Consider the following 25,157-nt stretch of genomic DNA (forward strand, 5'->3'; position numbering starts at 1 on the left):
ATACTATAGATAAATAAACTATGTTACATATTGTTTTTCCAACATTCCATTAGCAAAATGCAATATGGATATAACCCTCTCAAGCAAATAACCCATTTTCCTTCCTTTGTAATGATCCGGTATTTCTCAAGTGTGTATTGCATAAAGTGAAAATATATATTAACATATGAATTAATTCAGTTGTACATAAAATCACCTCTGACTTCTTAACTGATTTTTGTAAAGGATTAAAACATAACCGCTGTATGCGATCCGATCCGAACAAGTATGGCTGGAGTACGAGAAGCTTTACCACGTGACAAAACAAATGACGTCGAAAGCTCTATGTTACGTCTAAATTCTTCTAACCAATAGCAGCGAAGCAGCTCTCACAGCAGGAGGTACAGCGAGTACGTTTTAGGAACATGCCTCCCTCTCCTCATGAGCTGGAAACAGCGCGCTACTCCAGCCATACTTGTTCGGATCGGATCGATGTCGCCATCTATTGGCAGCAGCGCACGAATTTCGCCTGCCCTCAAAGATGTTAATAACGTTGGGCTTCGATCCCGGTGTGTTACGTGGCAGTCGAATATCATGCTGCTATAGCAAAAGAGCTCTTGTGCGATATTCGAACTGCTTTGAAATGCAAGCATTTGATTAGTTCTCAGATCGCTGCAACCTCATTTGCGCTCATTAATTCATTCTTACTTATGAACTTAAATATTCAAGAGGTATTTACCATCTAGTGTTAGACTTCATCTAACTTCACTGAACTTCAGATGTGTCCCCCCCCCAATGTAATGAGGGTTTCGGACGCCACTGTATATTTATGTTATCGATTTCACGTGTCAGAACATAAAATGAATTAAATGAACATAAAATGAATAAATAGCTACTTTTTCACAGCAATTTCTGTTCTCAAAGCAGCGAAAGAAAAGTGTTGCACCATATCAATTGAAAACAAAAGTTTCGAATTCTTTATATTATAAAGTATCATTTGTGGCCATTCATACTGTGCTAAAAGCGAGGCTTTAATTGAAAATAAGCGGACTGTAAGCTGAAGCTTCCCCCCCCTTCCTGACCTTTTCCGTGAATCAGTGTCGCTTTTATTGATCTTGATTTTCGTCGTAGCAGCTGGCGAGATTTTTTTTTTCCAGGAGCGATGTTCGTGCTATGTGATGCGGAGTTCATCGAAGTGTGCTCTGCATACGCCCTTTTTTTCCTCCTTCTTCCTTTAGAAGTTTTTTTTTTTCGGGGGGGGGGCTTCCAAGTTTGTGAGATTTTATATCTTATATTTTTCCGCGAGATTTTTTTTCATGCTTGAAACTGATATCTGTTCTTTCAGAATGATTTTTATCCTATTCTATAATTACATTTTGAAATCCATGTTTATTAAGACGAAAGGTGTTTACCTTGTAATAGTGATGTTTCTAGATTTAAGGAAAGGCTGTATTCCACTAGTCTTCATCAGTATTGTTGTATCTCTCAATAGAATTCTAAAAGGTAAAAAGAAATCTCTTACCTTTTCTTTCACCCGGGAGCCGAGCTTGTTCCATTCTAATTCTTATTCGATGAAATATCTAAATAATTCCAAGCTTTTGCATAAAAACTGACACTTCTGTATAAATAAAGATATTATATTTAGATACAGTTATATACAATTATTAGATTACATGAAATTACGCGCTCTCCAGCTAAGAGTCAATCGAGTTCGGATTCAGAGTTCTAACTACGTTCTTCCGTAGGATTATTCTCAAGTTTAGATGTAATGGTGCTGATAGTTCAGAGTTTAGATGTGGAGGCGCTGATAGTTCGGAGTTTAGATGTAACATCTCCTCCCACCATTGAGATCCCACGATGCGGAGGAACTCAATACACATAGGTCCAGTCGATGAGGAGGCCGAACAACTCGTCCAGCTCTGGTCATCACTCGAGGACTTGAGGCAGGTTCTGGAATACTAGCAGCCTGATCAGCCTGACCAGTTGCATGGTCGTTTCTATCTCGAGGTGCTCTGTCGGGGAACGGAGGGCCAACGGATTCGGAAGTAGAGATCTCCAACGGGAAAAGCCGGGGCACTGGACGAAGCAGAATACCATTTCTTGTCTTGACCCTCGCTAGTCTAACTATTCCGTCTTTACTGGGGAAAAGCTCGACTATCTTGGCTAAAGGCCAATGTATGCGTCGTTTCTGGCTGTCTTCCAATAGAACGACATCGCCTACTTGCAACTGTTGAAATTTTCCCTTCTTTATTGCCTGTTGTCTCAACTGACCAAGATATTCATTACGAAATCTGTTTCGTAGATCATGTCTTATTCTCTGTCGGTATTTGGCTCGACGGTTTAGTTCTTTGGAATCTACGTAGTCCATATCAGGAACTCCTGATGACGGCAATTCTTGCAGAAACATCATAGGAGTCAGTGGTGATGGATCTTGATTATCCTCTGATACGTATGTGATAGGTCGCGAATTAATCACTTGTTCACAGTCACATAATATAGTGTATAATTCTTCATAATTTAAGGACGTTCGACCTAACACTCTTCTTAAATTTTCTTTCACCATTCGCACAAGCCTCTCCCACCAACCTCCCCACCAGGCGGCGGTCGGAGGGTTGAACTTCCATCGTATCCTTTGGATAGAAGCAGCTGAATATATGACGTTCCAATTAACTTTCTTAAGAACACTGTTAGTTCCTACAAAATTAGTTCCGTTGTCTGAATATATCACATAAGGTCTACATCTTCTGGCAATGAATCTACGTAAAGATTGGATGAAAGTTTCTGTAGATAGAGAAGTAACTAGTTCGAGGTGAATGGCTCTATAAATGGCACATGTATACAAGACTATCCACGCTTTAGACCCCTCACGGAGATAGAGAGGACCCGCTAGATCTACACCGACGACTTCAAAAGTCGCCCCTTCTCTGACTCGATCTTCGGGTGGAAATCCTGGCTCGACTTCCACTCTTTGTGAAACAAATCTTTTACATCTTACACATTTTCTGATAATATTTCGAATACTTTTCCTGGATTTTAATATCCAAAAGTTTTCTCTAAGATTTGTCATTAAAGTGCTGACACCAGCATGCTGGAGTTCTAGATGTTTCTCGTAAATTAGTCTCTCAACAAGAATATGTTTTGAAGGTAAAATTATAGGATATCGGAAATTTTCATTATCTTGACGCTGTAGGACGTTCGGTTTGGCTCTTAAAATTCCATTTTTGTCTACGATTGGTCTCAGCGCACGAATAGCGGGATCGTTTATGCCTGTAAATGATTCTTTCTGTACCAATTTACAAAGTGCCTTTTCAGCATTCTCCAATTCATCAACTGAGACATCAGGAGTGAGGTTTTTATCTTTGTTCTTTAAATTGTGATAAAACCTGAAAATCCAAGCGATCATTCTCACGGTTTTTCTATATGAAGAGAAGTATTTGTAGTACCGGTCCAAATTGTCTCCATGATCTAGAAGAGTCAGAATCGTTTTCCTGTTTTCCTTGTTTATAAGTTCCTCATCAGGCTTTTCTTCTACATGGGGCCACTCGTCTTCTGGTAAGTAAAGCCACGATGGGCCCTCCCACCATGCCGATTTCTGTAATTGCTCAATATTACATCCTCTCGATGGGAGATCCGCTGGGTTTAAACTTCCAGGTACATGCCTCCAGTCAGATATTCTGGTAAGCGATCTTATTTCTTGTACTCGATTGTTAACAAACGTACCCCATGCTTGATCCCTTCTTATCCACCCCAAAGCTGTAGAAGAATCACTCCAGAACACTGTTCTACAATTCTTAAGTTTCAAATCTGATAGAATTGTTTTGGTAAGCCTGGCACCTATCAGACAGGATAGAAGTTCAAGCCGTGGAATCGTAAGTTCCTTAATAGGGACTATTCGACTTCTCGCGCTTACTAACTGAACCTTTACACCTTCGATGGTTTCAGCTCTTAAAAATGCACATGTGGCATAGGCTCTTTTACTAGCATCCGAAAAAACGTGGAGCACTACGGTATCTTCGTTTTCGTAATCAATATTTAACCAACGAGGAATTTCAATCTGAAATAGCAGAGGCAATTGGTTCAACCAAGTCCCAAACTGCTCACTTAGGGGAAGAGGAAGATCTTCATCCCACTTAATCTTCTGGTTCCATGTTTCTTGCAAAATTAGCTTAGGAATTACAGTTATCGGTGCAGTAAAGCCAATGGGATCAAAAATTTTCTGGGTAATTGACAAAACTTTTCTTTTGGTAATAGGTTCCCTCAAGTTAAATATTTCTTCGATCTTGCAACTCAAACTATCTTTCTCTAAATCCCATACTAAGCCTAATACTGGGACAACTTTCGTCTTGTTCTCTATCTCATCGATCATGTCAATGCGAAAATTTGATCGCCAACATCTCAAATTGAAATGCCCTGAAGCCAAAATCAATCTTGCTTCTTGAACGAAATTTTCGGCTTCATCTACGTGATTTACGCTAATTAACGAATTATCGAGGTAAAATGAATCTTTCAAAATATTAGAAGTTTCTACAAATTTTTCTGGGACTGTGTCAAAAGGTGACTAAGTGTAGCGGCTAGCAGAAACGGACTTGATGTGAGTCCAAAAACAACTCGGTTATGTCTGTAAATTTTAAACTTATGTTGATTATCGAACCATAGAAACCTTAAAAAATCTCTAGCCTTTTCTGCTATTTTGATTTGACAAAAGGCCTTTTCGATGTCAGATGACACTCCTATGCGATATTTTCGAAAACGATTCAATATACGTGGAATAATTTCTATTAAATTTGGTCCTTTACTCAAACAATCATTGAGAGAGGGTGAATTCTTAGAACGTGCAGATGCATTGAAAACAGGCCGTATCTTTGTAGTTTCACTAGACTCTTTTATTACAGGTCTGTGTGACAAGTAGTGCACTCCTTCCTCCTTTTCCTCAGTTACTACCTCAATAATATCCTTCGCTTCCCACTCATCAAATATTTCTTCGTAATCTTTTCTTCTGCGTGTGTTAATTAGTTTACTTTCGGTTTTGACGAGGTGTCTTTCTGCCACAGTACGGTTACTGGATAAGACGGATTTATCTAAAATAAAGGGTAAGGTTACTTCATATCTCCCGGAGCTATCTCGTTTTACACTTTTTAAGAAATGTTTTCGGGTTTCTTCTTCCAAGGCACTTTTCGTTTTGTTTTCCTGACTTGAAATCCCCAAGGTGTCTAAACGCCAAAGATTGGACAAATTTGTATCGGAAACATGTAAGGATAAAGAAAGAACGGACAGGGAACTCGACGTATTCGCATTCTCTTTAATCTTGCCCATTAAAGTCCAGCCTAACTTGGTCTCAAAGGCTACGTAATCCCCCGCAAAATGTTCAATTCTTTCAGTGAACAATTGTGCTGCGGTGTCCGCTCCTAACAGCATATGAATCTCTTCCGGATTTTCTTGAAACAGACAGAGATTTCCATTCACATGATTGTCGTTGATAAGGATTCCCCTTTTTTCCATCACTTTAATTAATTTTTCGTCTTTGATCTTAGGTAGTGACGAACAAATTTTCCTCTGGTCTAGTGCTTCGATTTTACACCTGTACTTTCCATCCAAACTAGTTAAATCTATTTGATAACGATTATGATCTTCCGAAACTTCTACACCCCCAAATAACCCATGTTTAATTCTTTCAGTTCCTATCTTTTCTAATTTCAACGTTTTAGCAGCATATTGACTTATGTACGTGTTCTGACTTCCGGTGTCTATTAGCAATCTTAAATAACACTTTAAGGTTTTCCCACCTACCCCTACGACCAAAGTTTGTAAATAAACTTCAGAACGGTTGCTTTGATTCGAAAGTACTTTATTCTCAACTTCCTGGACAGTTTTGATCGTTCCCTTTTTACTCTCGGAATTAATTCTGTTGCACATAATCGTAGAATGCTTAGAGTGACAATGGGTGCAAAAAATGTTAGAATCACAAAATTTGCTGACGTGACCCTTATTTTGTAAACACCTAAAACAAGTGCCATTTTTGCGTAGTATTTCAACCTTTTCGTCATTCGTTAATTTCTGGGCAATAGGACATTTATGGCTTGAATGGGAAAAATCTTCGCAAAAAACGCATGCCTTAATCAATTTTTCTTTAATACCCGTGGACACTAAATCAGAAGCAGAAGAAGCTTTCGTTTCTAATTTATTGCTCTTTCCATCACTGAAATGACGAGTGTTTATTTTCTGGACTGCATACGCAGACTGACGGCGCCCACTATTCGCTGTCGAATGCTCTGAATTCTTATTTATGACTTCCGCCCTTTCGCGTGAATCTAAACATTGAGCTATAATCAAGCACAGGCTTTTAATATTACAATACGCACTTCCATTACTCATTCTATTAATCTCAAGCAAAATATCTTGGGGAAGTGATTTCAGAATTATTGGACATAACACACTTGATAAATTCTCGAGAGACTGACCCAAATTTTCTAAACATCTTAATTCGATAGAAATATTATCATAAAATTTTCTAAAGGCGCGAACATCATTCGAGATTTTCAACGGTTTAGTGTTCAAAATGTTATTTATGTGAGTGTAAATGAGCACATCTGTTTTCGCAAATCTTTCTTTTAGAAGATCAATTGCGGAATCGTAATTAGCAGCAGTAATCGGTAATCCTTCGACTGTATTTAAAGCAGAACCACCTAAATGAGCTTTCAAATAATTAAATTTGTCTATTTTATCTAATGAATCATTTTTATGAATGGCAGACTCGAAACTGTTCCAAAAGGTTAGCCAGTTGTTTATATCTCCGTAGAATTTCGTTAAAGTTAACTTAGGTAATTTAATTCGAACAGACTCGTTATGTTTTGGTTCGCTTTGACTATCAGTACTGAACTGGTTATTTACTACCGTTTCAGTAGATTTGCGTTTTAATTCGTCGATTCTTTTGGAGGTACGGAAACTGCATTTAACGACCTTTTGGCGATATTCTTCAGATTTTTGGAATTCAGCATCAAATTCTTCGACTTTAAAAAGAGGTTCTAATTCTGTATCGACACTTTTAAGCGATTCGAAATTATTCTTTAATATTTCTAAATTTTCTTCCAAATCATGAATTTTCGGATCAATTTCCGAAAGCTGCGATTCCAAATCTTTAAGCGATTTCGTTACTGATGTTCGGAGAGCTGCGCGCTTCTTTTTTAATTTATTTAATATCTCTTCAGACATGTTCTTAACAGTTCAAAAATTCAAAATGTAATCAATAATTGTATTCTTAATCTTTATTTTCTAATTTAAATTCTTATTCTTAGCTCGGGCGTCCCGGCAGGGATGCCAAAATTTGTTGTATCTCTCAATAGAATTCTAAAAGGTAAAAAGAAATCTCTTACCTTTTCTTTCACCCGGGAGCCGAGCTTGTTCCATTCTAATTCTTATTCGATGAAATATCTAAATAATTCCAAGCTTTTGCATAAAAACTGACACTTCTGTATAAATAAAGATATTATATTTAGATACAGTTATATACAATTATTAGATTACATGAAATTACGCGCTCTCCAGCTAACAGTCAATCGAGTTCGGATTCAGAGTTCTAACTACGTTCTTCCGTAGGATTATTCTCGAGTTTAGATGTAATGGTGCTGATAGTTCAGAGTTTAGATGTGGAGGCGCTGATAGTTCGGAGTTTAGATGTAACAAGTATTGGATCTCTCTCTCTCTCTTTTTTTTTTAAATATAATCAGTGTTAGGCATTTGATTAAATATATTTATAGTGCAAAGAAACTTTTATATCCTTCCCCCCAAGAAAAAAGTTGGGAAAGGTGTTCTCTCTTTTAAGCCCAAAGGAGCGTTAGCCCAGAAGGAGTATTAGACTTTAAATAGCATTTTGCGTCCGTTTCACATTTCTAATTGTTGCCATTAAATATTATCCAGGATACTCCAGAACAGAAGAAAATACGGAATGATACCAGCCATCCAAACATGGAATTCACAGACTCCCTATTCACAGAATATTTTTTAAATAGGAGGTAAATTCCATTATAAAGTAACTACCGAAAAGGAAAGCACCAGAGCCCGATGGCTTATGTAGCATAGTGTATCAACCTGTAAATAAATAATGTTCCTGCATAATAAAGGACCTATTTAACAAATGTCTACAATGTTATGAATAATTTCACAAAAAAAAAAAGGTAAGCGGACTGTATATATCACTTGTTTATTTTACATAACACTTTCAAATAGAAGGAATGCCGTCCACGTAACGACACAGCTCACATCACTCCAAGCACAGTAGCAATTAATAAAACAAAAAAGAATAGAATACAAATCACATAAATTATGAGTTGAAAGTTCGTTACCATAGCAACCAGAATTGAATCATCAGGCAGCAACGCCATCTAATGTTGCAAAGACACACTAGTAATTCGTTTGGTACGAAAAATACTAAACATACAATTAAGAGTTTTTCCAAACATCCTTAAAGTAGGCTAAGTTAACCTATTCATTAAAAAAGATAAAGACCCAGAATGTCCAGAGGCATATCGTCCTATAAATCTAGCACTGGGGAAGATTTTTGAAAGGGCCATAGCCGGAAGATTAAGACACCATATCCATAATAACAAGAGCATTAGCAACAATCAGTAGGGCTTCATGCCAAACAGATGTACAGTGCAAGTACACTATATCAGTGCAAGCTGCAGATTGGCAATAGAGGAAATCTAGAAGAACAAAGCCAATAACTTCCGCTCTTCCCTTCGTTGCCTGGACTTACGGAAAGCATTCGACTCCCTTTGGTGGCCTGCAGTCAAACAGAGCACTCAGGGATATCGAATGCCCACAAAATATCTACAGTATCCTTGAAGGCTTCCTCAGTAACAGGAAAAACATAATCCTTTATAATAATATATTAGTAGAAAGGACACAAGAACGCGGCTGCCCATCATATCTAAGTTCTGATCTTTGGAACTTAACATTGAACAAAATCACATCCCATGCATGGCCCTACTATACCAAAGCCATAGCGTTTGTCAAATCATGATAAAAGCCTCGACGTCTTCAACAAACTTTGCCAGAAGCAAAAACTTTCACTTTTAACAGAAAAATTTCACGCAATAGTCTTCAATAAACTAAGCCAATCGATTACAAAAACTACAAATTTAACCATTAATGGAGAAAGGGTCAAAGTAGTCAAACAAGTGAAATTTCATAGAATTATTATCGCCCACAAATTAAATTGGATACCTCATCTACAAAATACTTGTATTCAAGACAAAACTGCAACTATCGCCAAAAACTCTAGAAGAATGCAAGGGTTCAACTGGAGGTTGAGCCCGCATCTGCATAAAATTATATTTAATACAGTAATTGAAAAAAAAAAATTGCTCTTTACGGTTGTGCTATTTGGACTTTCCTTCTAAATACTAGAAAAATTTAAAAACTTCAGGCAATTCAAAGGCCATTTCTACATACTATTTCAAGGAGCTATAGAAAACTTCCCATGCAGCTCTGTCTACGCTTATAAAATCCCCCCCCCTTTCTTTGCAGCGGAAAAAATTGTAGCCACAGATAGAGTTCTCCGACTAAAGAAAGACTCCATTATACAAGACATCCAATTCGAAGCCATGAACTATGAGCAACAAGAACACCCATGCGAAATTCATTCCACTATAGAATCGAATATTTGTCTTAGATTCAACAACAACTGTGTTGTTCGACACAACCTCGACAACACCGAAGAAATATTCAATACGAAATATTTACAGATGGCTCTAAAAAGGAAGAAGGAGTTGGATGTACCATAGTAATACATCAAATGCACCAGCAGGCAATAACTCTCAAATATCATTTAACTAGTAATAACACAGTTTTTCAAGCAGAAGCACAGGCTATCAAAAAAGCAATAACCTATAGCATCAGTAATAACTTGCCTGCAGTAAAAATCAAAACAGATTCCTTATCAAGCATACACGCAATTGCAAACAAGGCACACAAATCTCGTATTATAAGACAATTAATTAACTCTTCATTAAGAAACCCCAATACAAAAATTATTATTGAATGGCTGAAAGCACATGCAGGGACCTTAGAGAATGAGGAGCCGAGAAATACGCGAAAGAAGCAGCAAGCAATCAAAATTCTATCCCAAATACCATCACATTCCCTAAATCCCAAATTAAAAAATCATTAAATGAGTTAATGATTAAAAAATGGGAAAACTGGTGGCAAAACGCACAACAACGCAGAAGAACCTTTAAATTTATCACAAGCATCAAAGAGATGAACAATAGTATTAACTCTTACATAAATTGGTATATTTACTTGACATGGTCCCTTCCCCACATATTTCTATGAAAGAAACATCTCTGAAAGTGACACATGTGTATGTGGAGATAGGGGCGATCCAGAGCACTACATTTTTCATTGTTCTATAACCGAGGAACTACATCTTAAGAAAACCGACTCAGAGCATGGATCCGTTTGTAAGATATGCAACAGCAAATGAACACCTTCGAATAAAAATATCAAAAATAATCGAGTTTTTAGCAGCAAAAGGGGCAAGAATTATGTGCCCCCATGTAACATAATCTCTCCCAGTTTCTCTCACAAGTAGTCATACTATAACTAGCGAAAAGTGCGATAGCGCAAATCTTTCACAGAACTTAGTATATATAAGTTCTGAGTACTTATTCAATCATAAAATAAATTAAAAATTCAAGTTGCTGTAATTGCATTACAGCATGTATATTCATAACAGTGATATGTTAAATAGAATTAATATGGTATAATTTTTATAATATGGACTTTTGCAAACTATGTGATTGCTATAAAATGAACGAAACGAACTCTATGTAAAAATATGCTATATGTAAAAAGAATTCCTTCCAAGAAATGTAAGCATCGCGGAACTGACTGAAAGAACTGTAGAACTTCAACTCACAAAATATTGAATCAAACAATTTGTAGAAACAATCGCAATTCATATCATTTAACAATATGCAACAAATTTGTAACTACCATGTAAAATCAGTTGTATCACTATGTAGAAGTAATATTCATGTACCACTGTGCATAATGTAACTTTTCATAGAAATTAAATGTACAAACGAAGCACTAGGGATATGCGGAAGAGCGCAAAGCACTGCTGCCAGTGGTAGTGCTCGCGGTGTAGCGTGAGCCGGGCATCCTCTGCTTCTAGCTAGGCTAGGGAACGTTAGTTGGAAAGGACAACACCTGGATCACCTGTTTGTAAATATCTGATGTTCCCCCCCGTACTTGTATCTGTACTATATTTAAAGAAATTGAATAATGAAGAATCTGCATGAATGTATGTATGTTTCTGGCATTGTACAACGGTACCTAGAACCATCAGATTTTGAATAACGTAGTCCTTCACCTGAATATGGGCACCTGGAAGCCCGAATTTTTAATTTCAAATTTGTTTTATTATCTGCGTCATATTTTATAAAACTTTAAAGAATTTTTTATTAACAAGCTCAACGATTTCAAAGCTAGCACTGGCAACACTGTACGGAAATATTTTTATCTCCAGCGCGCAAAACTATCTATCGGAAATTTTAAAGCTATGTTGTTTTTAAATATTTTTAGCCCAAATGCTCTCGAAACGTGTATGTGTGTGTAAATGGTGCGCATTTTTCTTTCTATGCCTCATATCGATGCCAATGCGATGTCAATGGAACGGTGGTATTAAACCTATGCATTGTCGACCGTAGCCTAAGACGATAATTTATTGTATTTTTAATCGTATGAGTCATATTTTGGTGACTAGGATCAGTATGTTGATGCTATGCAGTTTCGATTCTGTGATGTAAGAGAAGATGCACGATAAAACATTCTACATGTGATAAGCGCGACCAAAAGTTAAGGAAATTTGTCAGAATGTTTCAAAATTAATCATCCTAAATACCTTAAATTTGATGACGCGGGAAAATCAAAATTTGATTGATTGGTCCTTAAGGGGTATTCGGTCTCAATGTTCAGATGGGCCCGAGGGCGAGCATGCATCAATAAAGTAGGTTCTCTGATTCTTTTTCACTTTCGAATTAATCATCTGGTTTCTTCTCGCATTATGACGCGTGAATTAACTGAAATTTGTGTTTGGTTATATTTTCTGTACCACTGTTCTAGTCATTCATCTTTTCCATTTCGTTAAGATAATAAGTGTAATACGTATATATAGTTTTCCATGTGTGTGTAATGTAGCTATATGTACCGAAACAGAAACTGGGTTTCAAGAGTTGTAGTTCGTTTTAAGTAAAGTAATTTCAAAACTGTACGTGTTGCCTAGCAACGGAAACGTGGCAACATTGTAAAAAGTTTCTTATGCTCTTATTGAAATTGAAAGTTCTTGGTATTTCCACCCTTCGCCCAAACCAAATCCCTGCAGAGACATATTACGTACTTACTCTCAGCGTTATGATTCTTTTAAAGAAGCTCAATTTTTACTGTGCACTTATCCTGTTACAGGCACTGGGCTGCACTCGAGAGTTTCTTTTCTTTCATAAATATATCGAAAACAAAAGAACTTTTATTGAATTTGGCTTCATACAGCGTTTTTTCCCATTTTTCGTTCTGTCTGCTTTACGTTTTTCAGAAACAAGTTACTTTGTTTTCAACAAAATGGAAAAAAGAGTTGTATCGGCTAGGGAGTTCTAAGCTAAAGCACGCATGTGTTTTTATGTATATAAATCGTAGTGTTTATTTTTTATTCATTTCTTTTAAATGTTCGTGGTGTTAAGTTCTCTTTTTTTATGAACGTGCTTATTAAAACAATGTTTTTCTGACTGAGGTGGCGAATGTAAATCCCATTCAAATGTATTTTTATGAACTTCGAATAAAAGATCATTGTAACGCAGTGAATTTCATGAATAGTTTCATGCATGTTTGTTGAAAAAGTGAAAAAAGAAGGAGGAAAGGTTGTCATCCACAAAACTACCTGAATTATGTGTGTGTTTTATTATGAGTTTAATTTCGCTGTAATTGATATAAATATTTGGGTTCATTTATTCATAATTTTGTTTTTAGGTACATTTAAAAGCTTGAGTTTTTTAATATTATTTATGTTTATTTATTTACTATTCTCTAATGAATCGAATAAGCGAACGCGTCAAACTCTGCCAAGATGTTGATATCACTGTGAAAATAATAAAGTAAATAACTAAAGTAGGCAACTTATCCCTTAAAAGCTGATTCATCTTATATATTTTAAGACCCGATTAAATAAATATCGTTTTTAATTTCGTAAAACTACTAAAGCTCTTAGCAGAATGCAATTCATAAAATTAGACGCTTATAAAGGCATAAAATTAAAAGGCTCATAACGTCGTATCGGCTGTATCACCGGAATTTTAAAATTCACAGTTTGAAATATATAAAAATAACATGTTACCTGTTTACCAATAAAAGGTTTTAAAACTAAGAATTCCATTTTAAAGCGCTTTACAAATCATTCCTGTCTACAGCTGCAAAACAAAGGATAATTAAATTAAATAATTTGATATTTTCCTGTGTTTTGAAATATCGATTTTGTATTTTTGTGTGTTAACAGTTCGTATAAACTTTGTAAATAAAAACATGCCAGAAGAACCAAAAAAAATTACCAAGAGTTTGAAAGTTTTCTTACAACTCCAAGTAGTAGTATTTATCAGTTTATAACCCAAATATAAACAGTATAGTAGCGAATATAAAAAAAAGAGGCGGTGGCAATATTTAACACTTTGTAAACATGAAAATTGATCAGCTGAGAGCGCCCACGGCACACACACTTTTTTCTTTTTTTTTTTCTCTCTTTGCTTAATACAAGATTTTTTTATGTATTTGATGAATTTCGTATGTCAGTTTTATGTTCATCTTATCGCGCATTTTGTTCAATCTTGATTTTATCACCACTTGTGTTTTTGAGTGCTTATTGATCATGTATTATTTTTTTAAATATAAAGATTTCGTAACATGACCTGTTTTCTTTTTTAAAAAAATTTTGTCATTGGAAATATGTCAGTAGTCAAAATGAAGAAGCCTTTTTTAAAGACTTTTATGGATATCATATATGTATAATATGTATAAACGCTGTGTTAAATGAATTTTCGTTAACTGAAATTTATTAAAAGTAGACATAGAGTTTGATTAATGTATCTAAGAACGTCTGTTAGGAAATGATAAATTTTACCATCATATTAAATGAATACTAAGCTATAAGTTATGATATTCAAAATAGAATACGCGAGGAGATTTTTTTTTTTTTTTTTCCTTCAAGGCTGTGGAGTTCCAGGGAATGAAATCCATGGTGATTAGGTTAAATGATCTTGACTACCATCGATCAGGTGCATGTGTCAGTTCTGAAATTTGATATGTCTGCCGAGTTAAATTATGGAACATAGTTATTTTGATTCGTAAAATTGTACAGTACTAATCAGCATGATAATTGCTTCCGTTTTATTTGCCTTCTACTTGTCTGGTGTAAAATTTCAAAAATGTAAGGTTGCGAAAGTAAAATTACGCGTATTAGTTTATCTATGTTCATCATGTAATGAGCCTGTGAGTTAGTAATTGGATGAATGCTTTAATGTGGAAGGATTTATCATCTACGAATTACTGTTAATTTTATGCTATTGATTGCTATTTGGCAAGTAATCATCGTTAGCCTTTAACGTGTATTTTGTGCTTATTCTTTCAAGCTGTTTCCTTAATATCGGTGATAATCTTCGGATTTGAATATGGACTGGAAAGACTCCGGAAAATTACCGTGCAACTTATTTTGCGCTGCTAACTGCCTACATCAATCTCATTTTACTAGTTGTTTACATTTTACTCTGAATCAATTTACCTCATGGTTTTAAATGCTGCATCGTGATTGTATTTTCTCTAGCTATATAACATCGAATATATAACTTGCTTGTGGGGGAGCTAAGTTATAAATGAATAACTTCTCTGCTGCTGTTTGCTATAGCGTGTATTTTCTTATGTGTATATTAACTAACATGTGTACGCATTAATCGAGAGTTGTGCTTCTACACAGAGATGGTCTTAATTTCGTTAAAAGTTTAAATTATTTATATTTATAATACAAAATTTAAATATTTTCATATTTATGGCATTGCGAACATAGTCATTTTCTTGTAATGTTTTTTTATTCTTACTTATTTTCTGTTTATTCTAGGTGCAGCCAAATATTATGAATATTTCCGATCACTATGTAAGTATACATCTGATTGATTTCTATCTTATTTTATGAATATTTTCTTTCGCTGATGTGTATAAATGATCTTTTTCATTTGCTTTTACAGCAGAATGGTGATGATGAATGGGAATACGAAGAAATCACATTAGAAAGGGTCGGTAACTTTTTATTATATATTTTTAATCAATGTATTAATTATTTATTCTAAGGATTAATGTACGAAAAAAGAATTTAGTATGTATCTAAAGAACTAATAATATGTCATTAAAAATTATTTAATTGAAAAAAGTCCTTCTGCATTTAGTCGAGTATTTGCAGTTCAGCGTAATTGAATGCTTCGTAGTCTATTTGGAATTAAAATGAAAATATTACAGCTACTCACGTATATTTGAATAAAGTTTTATATCTTTTAATTGTTGTATTAGTAACGGATGCTAATTTTATTCATATGAAAGAGGAAACTAATCAATACATAAATTGGTTTTTGCTCCATACTGTATTCCCCCCTTATCTTATGTATTTTTAGTTTTTAGTCGTATCATAGACGAACGGCATAATAATGCAGTCTCGTTTTAAAAAGGTCTTTAATAATTAATGAAATTTTAATTAATATTAAAAGTCTTTTTTATTAATTTTATTCACATGTAAACAAAAGGCTGTATTGCTCAGTTCAATGTCATATACTGCTCAATAATTTTTATTTTTTGGTAATAACACAATCAAAAGATATATTCAGTGCGGTCTCTTATTAATGAATGGAAATGGAAACGTTAGCAGTAAGAGAACAGCTTGATTATCAGCAGAATAGGGATAATAGCTTGTACTGTATATCCACTACACATGAGTCACATCATGGACGGACTAATGTTAATGATCATTTGGTGGTCGTGTGCTTAATGCATGATATAATTAAAGAAAATAAGAGTAGACAATCTCCTATAACAAAAGAATATATTAAGTACTAAATTACAATTTAAATTACAATGCAGAGATCAACGCAGAGCTCGGAACACAGTTTATGCTACCGTCGCGTACAGTTGTCTGACGAGAAGTCTGAGTGAGTAAAGATGTCGCTTTGCTGCTCCGATTAAGAACTGGATTTTACACGTGGCGCCATCTCATGAATAGAAGTTGAAGTATCTGTCGGAACGCCACAGTACTCCCCCCCCCAAGTACCATCGGTACGTTATAAGTACTTTGGGTTAAATTTAACCTTTCTTCCAGATCTGGCAGTTTTAGGTTGCTCTTTAACGGGATGTAAGCTTTCTTCCGGGAGTGATGTTGATGAGGAAGTTGTTGGATCTTGCATTAGAAATGCCGGTTTGAGACGATCGATTCTAATCACTGATTGTTTACCATTGCAGATGATGGTGAAATGTTTCGGTGTTCGTTTGACAACTTTGAATGGACCATCATATGAAGGTGTTAAAGTTGGCTTAATTGCATCGTCGCGCACGAATACGTGCGAAGATGTCTCAAGCGCAGGATGTACAAAATAGCTTGGCTGGTTATGCGAAGATGCTGGGGTTGGCGAGATATTGCTCATAGTCTCACGTAAACGTTGAAGGAATGTGGGAGGGTCGATAACTGGAGTAGATTCTGGGTGAAAGAATTCGCCTGGCAGGCGGAGGGTTGCACCATATAACATTTCAGCACAAGTGCTACCAATTTCTTCTTTGAATGCTGTGCGAAGACCAAGCAAGACTAGGGGTAAGGCTTCTGTCCAGTGTGTGCTACTGTGGCACTTCAGACCTTGTTTGAGAGATCGGTGAAAGCGTTCCACCATCCCATTTCCAGATGGATGGTATGGTGTTGTGCGAATATGGCGAATGCCAAGAAGAGAGGTGAGGGATGCAAACAAGTGACATTGAAATTGTCGGCCTTGGTCAGTAGTGATGGTGGTAGGCATGCCAAATCTTGAAAGCCACTGGGAGATGAATGCTCGAGCTACAGTTTCAGCGGATATATTTTCAATAGGAATGGCTTCAGGCCATCTTGTGTACCGATCAATACAAGTGAGGAGGTAAGTGTAACCATTTGAAGGAGGCAATGGGCCAACCAAGTCTAAGTGCACATGATCAAAGCGTCTTGCTGGAAGGTTAAATTGTTGAATGGGGCTGTGAGTGTGACGGGATACTTTACACCGTTGACATCTAATACATGAACGAGTCCATTATGTGATGTCTTGATTCATTGCTGGCCAGACAAATCTGTCTGCGATCAGCTTTTTGGTGGCACGGATTCCAGGATGTGCCAAATTGTGCAAGGCATTAAACACTTCACGTCTAAAATTGACAGGAATATAGGGACGTATTCTATTGTTCTCTATGTCACAGTAAATTTTAAGCATTGGATCAATGTTCAGCGGTTGTAACTGAAGGGAGGTTTGTGGATTTGAGATTAGGTTCTTGACTTCCTCATCATGCAATTGAGCTTTTGCAATTTCAGAGAAATCTGGGGTAGTGAGGTTGATATTGTTTACCCGAGACAAGGCATCAGCGACACAATTATCAGTACCAGAGACATATCTGATATCTGTACTAAACTGGGCGATGAAATCCAGATGTCGAAGCTGACGAGGAGAACATGAGTCAGAGTTTTTTCTAAAAGCGAAGGTTAATGGTCGATGATCGGTGAAGATGATGAAGTCGTGTCCTTCCAAGTTGTGCCGGAAGTATTTAACAGCACAGTACACAGCAAGTAGTTCCCTGTCATATATGCTGTATTTCCTTTCTGCAGTAGTAAGTTTTCTGGAGAAGAATGCCATTGGGGAAAGTCCTTTAGTGGTATGGGCTTGAAGCACTGCTCCTATGGCCGTGTCAGATGCATCTACCATTATAGAAAGCTGATCACTAGGTGAGTGATAAGAAAGTGTGGCTACATTTGCCAGATCGTGTTTGCATTGCACGAATGCTGCAGATGCAGATTCAGTCCAAGGGACAGCTCGTTGATCGTTTTTTTTTTTGCTATTCTTCAGAAACTCATGTAGGCAGGCTTGTGTTTTTGCGGCATTTGGCAGAAAGCGTCGGTAGAAATTTAACATTGCTAGAAAACGCTTCAGTTCAGAGATGGTTTTGGGCTGAGGTAGGTCGTTAATTGCTTTGACTCTTTCCGGCAAAGGTTTGACTGCATTCTGAGTGATAAGACATCCAAGAAAGGAAACTGAGGGTTGACCAAGTACACATTTGGATGGATTTAGTTTTAATCCATGATCTTTAAGGCGAGTGAAAATCTGACGCAGATGTTGAAAATGTTCTTCCGCATCTGTAGATGCAACCAGGATATCATCAAAATATGGGATGCAGAAATCGAGGCCAGACAGTACTTGGTGTATGAAACGCTGAAATGTTTGGCCAGCATTGCGAAGGCCAAATGGCATATATAAGTACTCAAAGAGACCAAATGGTGTAGTCACTGCGGTCTTGGGCACATCTTCAGCATACACTGGGATCTGATGATATGCTCTGGCAAGATCGAGGGTAGAAAATATGTTTGTTCCATGAAAAAGATGGGTACAGTCTTGGATATGTGGGACTGGATATCTGTCAGGGACTGTGACGGCATTAAGTCGATGATAATCTCCACAAGGCCGCCAGTCACCATTAGACTTTTTAACCATGTGAAGTGGACTGGCCCATGGACTTTTAGATGGGCGAATGGTTCCCTGTGCTAGCATGAATTCAAATTCTTTGCGAGCAGCTTTTAGCATCTCTGGAGAAAGACGACGAGGCTTGGAAAATACAGGTGGGCCATGTGTTTCAATGTGATGATACACTTCTGGCTGATGAGTATGCTGCCCTGATTTGGATGGGTTTAAAATGTCAGAGAATTCTGCTAATAACCGATCAAACCGTGTGCTGCCCGATAAAACACTTATGTTGGTAGGTACGTTCGATATGTGAGAAGCTTGGCCCTGTGATGTCAGCTGAGTTGTAGCATCAATTAAGCAGTTATTCTTGACATCCACTAGAAGGTGGAAATGTGTCAAGAAGTCGACACCAATAATTGCTTGAGTTACATTCGCAATAATAAAAGGCCAGTTGAAAGTCCGGCGCAAGTTTAAATCAAGTGTCAATAGTTTGGTGCCGTAGGTTGCAATTTGGGTACCATTGGCTGCATACAGTACAAGTTTATTAAGTTGGTGAGCATTTGTTTTAGTTCTCGGGAGCACTGATATGTCAGCTCCAGTATCTACTAGAAAACATAACTGAGTTGAACAATCAGCTAGTACTATTCTGTCGATGTGGCGGACATTCTGTTGGCCAGCAGAAGACCGCCCATTTAGTTTCCCGCTTGTTCAAAAGTGCATGGAGGGGCACACTTGCGAGCTTGAGAGCCAAAATTCATATGATAAAAACATATGCCACTTCTGGGTTCTTTGTACTGCGTTCGAGTATTGTGACGAGATTGACTCTTGCTTCGGGCACGAAATTTGTTACGTGGGCCCTGATTTGATCGATTGTATCTCCGTGAAGCATGAAGACTTGTAGAGAGTTCAGATACTTTTTTGGTCAATTCAGACACTTGTTGTTCGAGGGATGAACTGGAAGGTACAGCATTAGCAGCACTGACATAAGCTGGAGTAACAAGTTCATTAATTTTGTCAGCCATTGCTGCTAAACGGGTTAGATCTTCATTGGAAGCAGCAAAATTTTTTGTATGTTATTAGGGAGACACGAAAGCCATAGTGACTTCAACAAGTCGTCACTAAAATGGCTTCCTGCCAGATCACGCATTCGAGACAGCAAGTATGAAGGTCGCTGATCTCCAAGTTCAAGTCCTTGTAGTAAAGTACGTATTTTTGAAGATTAACTTTCTGAATAGATTTCAGTGAGCCGCTGTTTCAGCTTGGAGTATTTATCACAATCAGGTGGTTTGAGAATTAAGTCATGAACTGAATTCAGAATATCAGACTCAATTGCTGCAACTACATGGTTGAATTTTGTAGAATCCTCACTAATGCGAGCGATAGAAAATTGTGCTTCGATCTAAGCGAACCACAATGAAGGATTATTTTTCCAGAAAGGCGGTGGCTTCACCGCAACGCATGTGATTTGTGGCTCTGGTGGAATATCGTCGGGCATACTGATAGATAATTTTCACTTTAATTAATAAACACTTAACAGCACAAATATTGTAGCAAGATGATATGCTATTGATATTTTGCCATAACAATAAATATTTTAACCATGCAGAAAAAATTTACGTAACGATACACACACAAATAAGATAGGGTCAGCAATTACACACACAAATAATATTTTACCGAAATGCATTTGAAAAGAAACCCCTATTTGAGAAAAAAATGATGCGTTCATTTTGTGTTGCGCACACACAAAATCACCACTTCACACTGCTGAGGCACATTATCAAAGGAAAAAGGAAATCACTCCTGTAGCACGTGGGAAAGAAATTCACTACTTTCGAACACTAAGAGAAGAATTTTGCCGTAGCACGTTGCACAAAAGTTACTGATGTAGCACATTTAGCGAAAATCACTGTTGTAGCACATTTGTCACAAAAGTTGAATGATCGAAGAATTATTGCACGACTGGCGAAGTCAGCGGAACGGAACAGATCACATTGATGATTTGCTGAAGCTCCTTGCGATGATATGCACGACTTTGAAAAAAACACAAGCAATATATATCAATACTTCTAGAAATAATTGAAGGGGTACGTTGTAGCATACGTTTAATGTCCATATTCGTTGTTATTTTTAGTCAGTTCTTCAGAATGCCTTGGATGCACGTGGCTTAGGGTCGTTGAAAATCCATTCTCAGTAGCGTGCTCAGTCAAAAGGTCACCACTTTTGGTGGTCGTGTGTGCTTAATGCATGATATAATTAAAGAAAATTAAGAGTAGACAATCTCCTATAACAAAAGAATATATTAAGTACTAAATTACAATTTAAATTACATTGAAGAGATCAACACAGAGCTCGGAACACAGTTCGTGCTAGCGTCGCGTACACTTGTCCGACGAGAAGTCTGAGTGAGTAAAGATGTCGCTTTGCTGCTCCGATTAAGAACTGGATTTTACATGTGGCGCCATCTCATGAATAGAAGTTGAAGTATCTGTCGGAACGCCACAATCATTTCCAGGTTTTTCAAACATCATATTAAAAGCCGTATTGGATCTTCTAGTCTTACGTTTTCATGTTTATTAGAGAGAGAGGTAAACTTTTTAAGGCTGCTTTAAATAATATCATACGCAATTTGTTTGGTATTTTATAAATATTTTGAATTTTGCGGTATATAGGGTATTCAAAACTTGACATAATGTGGTAGTTTCTTTATTTAAGCATTAAAGCAAACTGAAATAGTTTTGAAATGAACACGTGAAAACTCATTGCTGTTGAAAGAAATTAATGATTTTAAACTCAAGATGTTGTCATTTTTATTTACTATATATTGAGTAATAGATTAAACTAGTTCAATATAGTATTATCAACCCAGGCAGCAACACATGCTTTCTGTCGTACTGGCATTAAGTCACCGTTTTCTCAGACATTCCCACAAACGGGCTGGCTGCATGGGAGTTTTTGTGGTTTTCCTCATGTGTAATGTGTGTACGAGCCAGTTTCCCTTAGAAAGTCCTCCACGAAGGCATCCCTCCCTTTAGGCAGATAGCCCTAGTGCGCTTTGCCATAATTAAATACACCACCACCACACCTCTCAGACATTCCAATTGAAATTCAGTTACCGATTTCGAAAGAGGTTCAGTGATAAATATATGTTTCATTTTAATCCCACAGATGCTGAATTTGGTTTAGATTTAATAAACGTGCAGAACAGGGCAGATGATGCAAAACCTGTTGCTTAGCACATTTTCTGAAGTAAATTTTCCACTTGATGCAAAAATAGCAACAATGCGGTTTATTAAATTTATGTAGTGGGTTTTAAGTCTTTAGAACTGTCTCTTAACTTATCTCTCTCAAATCATGTTATGATGCCTTTTAATCATGTTCTCGAATCATGTTATGATTTTTTTAAAGAAAAAATTCATCATTATGTAGACTTTTTAACTCTGTTTTTTACAGGGTGGTGCTGGGTTAGGTTTCAGCATAGCTGGTGGCACTGATAACCCTCATGTTGGTGATGATCCTAGCATATTTATAACAAAATTAATTCAAGGTGGTGCTGCTGCTGCAGATGGCCGATTACAGTGAGTTGAGATTTTCATTTTTTTTGCATGTATTTGTATTAATTCATGATTAAACCTGTAGTGTTTCAGTTTTTCCGATTTATTAAATGTGCCCAATATTGATTACAAATGTATTCCATCTGTTCCTCTTAAAATAATCAGTATTTTGAGGATTAAATTTTAAACATGCAAACATGTACATGTTTCTGTGTGCTTATGAGCCGACAAAATAACCATGTGTATAAGTTCTTATAGCACTAATTAGTGAACTGCTTTCATAGATTTCTCATACAATAAAAGTTTAATAATAACTGATCAGTGTTTTCTAGTTTTCAGTGAAATTATTTGTTATAATCAAGTACTCAAAGTGTCTTTTAGAATTTATTTAAATGGCAAAATTTTCCCAAAAGTGAAGTTTGCATTTTAAGGTTCACTTCAATTAACTAGTGTCTTTATGAAATAAAACTGAATATGTACTTTTTCTTTTTTTAACAAGTTTTCTATAAGTGGCAGTCAAATGAATATGAAACAAATGGGAAAAAAAGTAATTAAACTGTGTATTATTTCAAAAGCAATCACCATCACTCTTAATACATTTATTCCACTGTGAGACGAAATGGTCGATGTCGTCATGCCAAAATGTTTTCTGTTGCTTATGGAGCCATGATTGTACCCAGATGTGCACCTCTTCATCTGAAGCAAATCAAGAGCCACGAATGTCTCTAAAAATATGGAAATCAGAACGGGAGAGATCTGAACTGTATGGAGGATGTGTAAGTGCTCTCTAGCGAAACTTATGCAGCATAGCCTTAACAACCATGGCAACATGTGGGCAGACATTGTCTTGCAACAGAATAATGCCATCCATCAACATTCCTGGGTATTTAGATTTGGTGGCATGCTTCAGTTTTTGCAAAGATTCCATGTATGACTGTACATTAATTGTGGCACCATGTTCCAGAAAATCAATGAGCAGTGGGTCCTTGAAGTCAAAGAAAAAGGTCAGCATGACTTTCCGAGAGCTAGCATGCATGGCTTTGGATTTTTTTGGTGGGGCTGAATACATGTGCTTCTTGTTGGCTCTGATATGTGCTTTCTGGCTCAAAATGATGGCACCATGTTTCATCTTTCATGATAATACAGGGCAGGAAACAATGTTCTTCAGGATGTAAACATTCCAGGTGCTGTAGTTATGTTAACATTCTCTTCAACTTCTTCTCATCTGTCAGGCGGTAGGGATGCCAATGCGCGTAAATTTTCTGGATTTTCAGATGCTCTGTGAAGATGGCTTGAGCAGTACCTCGACTAATGCCTAACATGAACTGAATGTCTTCCACTGTCCACCATTGATCTTCTCTGATGGCAACATCCACCACAGTGGTAATGACATGAGCTTGTTCTGGACAACTATTGCCTTTCAATGACATCAGACCTTCTTGATATTGTTTATTCCATTCAAACACACTTGTATGGAACATACTGTATTTGCCATACAATGCAGAAATTTGGGCATGACACTCCTTTTGCAATCAAAAACCACCCTATTAGATGTTGTTCCTCTTTCCCGACTTGCTGACCTCACTTCGAGTACATCTAACAGACAAATGATACAGTGGTGAGCATTTGCACTATTCTTTCCTGATATCCAATAGAGAATGCTTCTGTACACAGACCTATCTACAGTACCAAATTCCATACCATGCTCTTTATATAGTCTGTCTCATTTACATTTGACTGCCCTTTATAATTACTGTTTGAAGTGCTTTACATCAGCAACTTATTGTTAATTCGTATATTTATTCTTCCTATTTTAAAATTTATATTTCAGGGTGAATGATATTATTTTAAAAGTAAATGATGTTGACCTTATTGACATACCTCATTCCATAGCTGTTGATGCATTAAAACGTGCAGGCAATATGGTTCATCTGGTAAGCATGATTATTTTGCTTTTGCAGTTGCATGAAGTATTTTAATACTTGTAACTTCTTTTATAATTTTCGCATAGTTAATATTTATACCAATCATCTGAATTATCTTACTGTGAAATCCAAATAAATTTTTAAATTGAGTGCTGATTGAATTTACTGTAGAAATTATAATTTATTCAGCTTATTGTAGAACACTGCCCATTAGAATTATATAATTTGCCCATCATTCATACTGATTCAAAAGTATTAGTGAACATCTTTAAGAATTCCATTTTCTGCTTTAATGCTTTAGGCTGTCTATATACAGTAAAAAGTCCATAATCTGGGCTCGTTGGGACTTCGGCGATTCCGGATTATAGATCATCAATTTAAATCTGCTAAGACAGCATGCAGAAATTATACAATTAAAAATATGAAACTATAATTTATGAAATAAAGAGCAATTATGATCTAAAGGGTATTAAAATTTACGCAAAAAAGCTTAATATTTATTTGTTTACTTTATTAAACATTTCTTTAAATCTAAGTTGTTTAAGTTGCTTCGTTTTTTGTGCTAATACTTTCTCTTTAATTCTATAAACAGACATAATTTCTTGTTCAGTTACTAAGTTCCACTGTTCAAGTCCTGTAATTGCTGTGTCGAGAATGCCAACTAACTTGTCAATCGAAATTTTTTCGTTTTCACTAAACTCTCTGTCACTTTCTTCACTATCGGAAGTGGTATTTTCTGAATGTAGAACCATACTACAGATTTCACCGTCCGTTACTTGATTAATGATTATGGCATTTTCGTCGCAGTGGAAAACTTCTATTATATCATCTTCATTTATTACCGCTTCTCCAAATTTCTTTACAAAATCCAATAAATGGAAAATTTCACCTTTAGTTTGCAATGTCTGAAAACCTTCAAATTCGCGGCTATCATC

At 36.4% G+C, this 25,157-nt stretch overlaps 1 protein-coding gene across 7 annotated transcripts in view; it reads left to right on the forward strand.

The window, feature by feature from the left end:
- Positions 1–25,157, forward strand: part of LOC118184470 (disks large 1 tumor suppressor protein-like) — a 711,253-nt gene that overhangs the window by 533,940 nt on the left and 152,156 nt on the right. For all 7 annotated transcript variants that reach the window (XM_085819058.1, XM_085819059.1, XM_085819060.1 and 4 more), the window contains 4 exons: positions 15,134–15,169; positions 15,261–15,308; positions 22,197–22,321; positions 24,129–24,231. In XM_085819058.1, coding sequence (XP_085675184.1) covers positions 15,134–15,169; positions 15,261–15,308; positions 22,197–22,321; positions 24,129–24,231 — 312 coding nt within the window. The remainder of the gene's footprint in view (positions 1–15,133; positions 15,170–15,260; positions 15,309–22,196; positions 22,322–24,128; positions 24,232–25,157) is intronic.

The sequence above is a fragment of the Stegodyphus dumicola genome, chromosome 6 (genome assembly GCF_044657685.1).
Source record: "Stegodyphus dumicola isolate Sdum_Otavi_A_Nest chromosome 6, ASM4465768v1".
NCBI classification, from domain to species: domain Eukaryota; kingdom Metazoa; phylum Arthropoda; class Arachnida; order Araneae; family Eresidae; genus Stegodyphus; species Stegodyphus dumicola.